At 50.9% G+C, this 6,000-nt stretch overlaps 1 protein-coding gene across 2 annotated transcripts in view; it reads right to left on the reverse strand.

The window, feature by feature from the left end:
* Dpf3 (double PHD fingers 3) overlaps positions 1-6,000 on the reverse strand; it is a 278,116-nt gene that overhangs the window by 97,792 nt on the left and 174,324 nt on the right. For both annotated transcript variants that reach the window (XR_015045240.1, XM_021178797.3), the window contains exon 6: positions 1,823-1,901. Coding sequence is in view for 1 of the 2 variants with exons in the window: in XM_021178797.3 (XP_021034456.1) it covers positions 1,823-1,901 (79 nt within the window). In the remaining variant the exon portion in view is untranslated. The remainder of the gene's footprint in view (positions 1-1,822; positions 1,902-6,000) is intronic.

The following is a 6,000-nucleotide window of genomic DNA, read 5'->3' on the forward strand; positions in this document are numbered from 1 at the left end:
GGCGGGGAGCAGAAAGCAGCAAAGGACACCTAGGGCCTATAGGCGATGGTGGGAGGTTTGGAGGAGAGGGTCTGCTGAAAGCACAGGATGGGAGCTAGGAGGAAGGGCTTGGCTTACAAACCCTCTGTGCCTGAAGAGGACCAGGAGCCAGGCAAGAGGGGATGTATAAAGAACACTTCATGGAGATAATCCTGCCAGATGTAGCTGTCACAGAAAGAAGAGAGAAGAAAGAAATAGGAAGTTGAAGCAAGAAAAAGGAGCACCAAGAGCATGTCTGGAAATATGAAGAGATTATACACCTCAGAATTCCAAGCGAGCTCTGGAAATAGGACCAGTGAGATGGCTCAGCACACTTGCCACCAAGCCCAGTGACCTGAGTTCAATCCCCAGAACCCACAGACAGAAGGAAAGAACCAACTCCTACAACTTACCCTCTGCCCTCCACACACGCCATCGCGTGCAGCCACCCTGCTCACACACACTTAATCATCAGTCAGCGTAACTCTTCCCAAGTTACAGAAATAGAGCGAGAAGCTAAGTCCACTGTCTAGAACAGCAGAAAGTCCCATAACAGGGAATCACAGCTTTTACAAAGAGGAACGGAGCAGTTATGTCTCAGCTCCCAAGCAGCTGTTGGCTCTCTTAATGGTGTGTCACACACCGTTGGAAACTCTACCCACTGCCCAGAACCAGTCTCCAAACTAGCAGCACGCTTGGACTGTTCACAAAGCAGGACACAACTAAATGACATCCAGGAAATAAGGCCCAGACCAAAAGCTCCTGACAAGGAGCAGAAAGTACGCCAGACCCCATGCCCTGCTTCCTTCTCTTCCTGGAACATAGTTCCCTGAGGATGGCGAGACCTGCAGAGGGCTCAGGAATGCCATCTACATGGCATATGAAGCAGACAAATGAGGGTCATGGAGAATAAGCTCTGGGGAATATTGTCCCACCAGACGATGTCCCCACAGGGCTCAGAACAACATTTTGATATCACCAGGCCAGTGGAAAGGTAGGGAAATGTCCCACCCACTGTGCCCCTTCCATCCTATCCCCTATCAAACTCTCTTTGCCTCCACAGAGGCTGCAGGACCTAACAGGATGGATGAGTACCCAGAGGGACCACCATGCCAGGTCCTGCCTTGTCTAGCTTTCTGCCGTTCTCAGAGCAACCTGGTCCCTGGGGCTGAGCTCTGGGTTTTGAGAGCAGATGAGAATGGAAAGAAAAACTTCCCTGCTCCAGCCACGAGCATGTGGTATAGATGGGTGGCCTTGCCATAGAGTGAGCGGGAAGTGCCCAGGAGAGTGACAGATAACAGGGCAAGGCTGTGGAACCCACGACACCATACCCTGGCATATGAGAGAAAAGATAATCGAGACTGTCCTCTCAATGAGCACAGTCCTTCCTCATGCCCTTCCCTTGGCCTCTGCCCTCACTCCATCCTCAGCCTTTAACCTCAGCCAGGCAACCATTCTTCCAAAAGTTGTTCCTGAGCCAGGGAAGGAACAGTGGAGATGACTTGAGGGCTATTTGTTCAAAGCAAGCCACCATCGTAGAAAGACTCATAACCAGCCCTGCCTAAGACAGGAGAGAGGGAGAGAGAAGGGAAACTGGCAAGCCAGGGAGAGAGCTGACACCCAGGAGCGCAGTCTGAGAGGTGGGATCCCCTGCCAAACTACTATGCCAGGGCCTCGCCACAGCAGGAGGGAATGTAACCACAGGGAACTGGAAACAGCAAAGCCCAGCGTGGACCAGAGCTGGTGCATGACTGCCAAAGTGGCACAGAAAGCCTGGACTAAGACGGTACAAGGAGATACTTACTGTCGCAGACGTAGGGTTTGTCATGGTCTTCCTGAGAAGCGGCATCATGCCTCCTCCTGCCGCCTGCAGAGCCACGAGCCTGGGGAGACATTGAGGACAAGACACTTGTTACAACTATGCTGGCCACTAGGCTCACGGGCACACACACTTTAGGGCCGCAGTGGATCCACCTGCCCACACAGCCTTTGTTCTCAAGCCAACCCTGCTTTACCAGCAGGAAAACTTGAGACAGAGAGGATTAGGGAAGTTGTCCTGACATCCTGCAGCTACTCACCTGGCTCATCTCATTGTTTCCAAGGAGGAAATATAATAGTGGTCCGTTTGTATAGGGAGGGGTCTGAGGTGGCAGAGAAGTGAAGTAACCTTCCCAATGTCGTTCAGCTACCAAATGCAGAATCAGGATATAGACAAAGTGTGGCTGAAAGGCAGTGTCACGGCTGAATATGAAAATCCCTGGCTAGTGGTTTCAATTGGAGGATGGGGGTCTGGGGGGATGGAGGGATGGGAGGTGGGAAGGATGGGAACTTTAGGAGATGAGCCAAACTGGAGTACGTAGGACAGTATGGGGGTATGTCTTTAAAGCTTCTAACTGCCCTGGGCAAGTCTTCTTGCTTTCCCTCATTGTTTCCTGGTTACAGAGAAGCAAACTACTGTGTGCAGCTGTACACTCTTTGCCAGTGTGACCTTCTGCCTCCCCACAGACCCATAGCAATGGAGAAAGCCAACTGCAGCTGACCCTTCTGAAGCCATGAGACAACATAAATCCTTATTCCCTTAAGAGGCTTTCATGAGTGCCTTGCCACACAGAGCAACAGAAGTCTAACACCGTCCCATATCTATCAAATATGGGGCCTTTTTACCATACGGCGTTCTCTACCTCACGGACAGTGAACTCTACTGACAGACACTCTCCTACAACATGACACAAGATGTCAGGACACTCTGTATGCTGGTCAGCTGATGAGCACACTGGGGGTGGAGGAACAGGAAGTACAACAGCTGTGCTGGGGTGCCAGGTTCCTGTGCCCTCACTGCCTACCCTAAAGGCCTCAGGAGTCCAGTCTCCTCCTCCTCCATGTTTGGCCTTCACAGTAGGGCTGGGCTTCAGGCAGGGCTCCTGTATGTAGTCTACCTCAGGCCTCCCATCAGACCCTGGCCTTTAGGTCAACTGGAGCTAGATTCCTGATACCTACACCAGAACCCTGAATGGCTCCCTGGGTGGGTCACATGACTAGAGGAGGGGCAGGGCAGAAGGAGCTAAACTTCAGTAGTAACAGAGACTAGCCTGAAAGGCAGGCAGCAGCTCTGCACTCCACAGCAGACACCAGAAAGCAGGAAGACTTATTAATAAGTCATTGTAAGCCCCATGCTGGCCTTCCTGCGGTCCCTTAGCCTTCTCCTGGTCATACATTGCTAATGAGGAGTGGTAAACTCCCAGCCATGGAAAGAGCTGGCTGCAGTCTTCAGAGACAGAGAGGAAGGGTCAGCAGGAGAGGACCATGGCAGGACAGAAGTCTGGGGTGCAGGCCCAGGACCTGCTCTAGAGAAGTGATCCCCAAGGATCACAGTGGGAAAGTCTGAGATGGATTTTCCCACATGCACACACTCAGGAAGGCAGGCGCATATATACTACTGGGGACTTCACTAGAGACGGACCCACTCTCCAAGCCTGTGGCACTCACTCTCAAAATACACACACGTCACAAGCAACTCCACCTTGCCAAAGCCCTGTCTTTTTCAAAATGATGATGACAAGGAAGAGAAGAAGGAAGAGGAGGAAGAGGAGGAAGAGGAAGAAGAGGAGGAGGGGGAGGAGGAGGGGGAGGAGGAGGGGGAGGAGGAGGGGGAGGAGGAGGGGGAGGAAGAATTCCACCTCCCTCCTCGTCACTACTTCCCTACCCCTCATCCCTGCCAGAGATAATCAGTAAAAGCCACTCTCTTCTTCCCTTCTTTCTCTTTCTCCTTCTCCTCCTCCTTACCCCTTCATCCATCTCTTCCCCTTCCTCCCCTCCTCCTCTTCCTCTTCTTCTTCCTTCAGACACACTCAATACCCAGTGAGCACTGCCCATCACTCTGAGGCACTGACAGATATTGGGCTCAGGATGCTAAGGGTGGTTACCTTATGGCCCCAGCCCTCCCCACACCTCTTCAGTGAAGCCCAAGACTGCTTGACATGCACAGCTGGCAGCCCGGTCACAGCCCCTTGGAGCAGGTAAAAGCAAGTCAGGCAGAATGATGAGGCCACAGCAAATGCTGGAGGGGCCTCTGCAAGGCTGGCCAGTTGTCAAGGCAGGAGATGAGGGGACAGGCAGAACAGAAGCAGGGGAGGGAAGGGGCCTCTGAGGGAGTCAGCAGGAGAGAAAGAACAACCCTGCTGAGAGCCAGCTCCCTCCCCTTGCTGCTGGGCTGCCCAGCAGGGAGGCCGAATGCTCCCACACTCCCCAAGGCCTTGGTTTGGCAAACAGAGATAAAGACCATAAGGGCATCTGAGGAGATATGTGTAGAACTCTCTGGAGGCCATAGAACTCTTGATTTCCTGGAAGATGGAAGGTTGACAACTCAGAATCCCATGTGTCCTGTTTAAATGCCACTTCCTCCAAGAAGCCCTTCCTAGCCCACTGATGTCCACCTGAATCCTTTCTTATTCTTTTTTTTCTTTCTTTTTTTTTCCCCTTCTTCTCTGCTTTATGTTTAGCCAGGGCACTTGCTGTTATCGGGTACTACATTGTACATGCATTGAGTTTACTTGTTGATTTTCTATCGGTCCTTCACAGGAGGTCAAGTCCTGTATGGGCCACCACTGTCATGACGGTGGGCCACCCGGCAGTGAGCTGACTGTGGCTGTTCTTTATTGGCATCCCAATGCTTTTCCTCCAAGGCCATCAGCTGATCCTGAACTCCCTAGGAAAGCCCCCGGCTGCAACTCTACCTCCCCACAGCCCAGCCTAACCTGTCCTACATGACTACCCGGCCACACAGACAACAGAGATGAGAGTGGGAGCTCTGAGGCCATTCACTCCCTCACAGGCCTCCATTGCCACCTATGGTACGCTTCTATAGCCAATGGCAGCCTACCGCCAACCCAACCATCTCATCCAGGCTCAGGCTTCATCTACATCTTTGCTGTCCCGTTTTGTCTGTATGATTGCCTCTCCTCTGCCATGCACAGACAATCTGCATTTTAGTCCTGCTAGTGTTCGCCCTCGGAAAATCTTCCTCTTGCAACGCTTCAGACTAAAACAATGTTGTCTTAAAGGTCTGACGAGCCTACATTTAAATTCCAGCTAACAGGCAGATATTCATTACTATAACAAAAAGCCTGAGGTTGGTACATTCAAAAGGAAAAGAGGGGAAATCTGGCTCATGGATCTGGAGGTGCAACCTGTAGGGGACTCATCTGGTGATATTCTTCTTGCTACCAAAATCCATAGGCAACACAGAGCATCCCATGGCAAGAAACAGAGAGCCCTCATTTGTGTCTCTTTCAGTCCTTCTGTCTCTTTTTTTTAGGTCCTCTGGAGAAGCTCTATCCTGGCCTTACCTAATAATCCTGGTGACTTTCCAAAGGCCCATTCTGAATACAACAGTCATCCGGTTTCTGACCTCTCTGCATCTCAACTGACCTTTAAATTTCATCACATGAAGTCTCAGGGGCGCTCAAGCCACATCCAAACCACAGAGAGCACCAGCTGGCTGTCACAGAACAAGCTATCCCTCTAAGTCTTTTTTTTTTTTAAGATTTATTTATTTTATGTATATAAGTGCACTGTAGCTGTCTTCAGACACACCAGAAGAGGGCATCGGATGCCATTATAGATAGCTGTAATTTACCATGTGGTTGCTGGGAATCGAACTCAGGACCTCTAGAAAAGCAGTCGGTGCTCTTAGCCACTGAGCCATTTCTCCAGCCCCCTCCCTCTAAGCCTCAACTTATTCATTTATAAAATGGGCAACAGCAGGCCAGATGTGGTGGTGTACATCTGTCACCCCAGCACTCAGAAAACAGAGACAGAGGCAGAATGAATACTGAAAGTTTAAGCCAACCTGGTTTACACAGAAAGTTCTAGACCACCCAAAGCTACTTAAAAGACTGTGCCTCAAACAATATATATGTAAGTAAGTGAATAAATACATTGGGCATATCTCTGCAGCATAGTTGAGATAGCTGGGATTAGGAG

Source organism: Mus caroli, unplaced genomic scaffold (assembly GCF_978045245.1).
Source record: "Mus caroli unplaced genomic scaffold, Mus_caroli_1 scaffold_14, whole genome shotgun sequence".
NCBI lineage: Eukaryota > Metazoa > Chordata > Mammalia > Rodentia > Muridae > Mus > Mus caroli.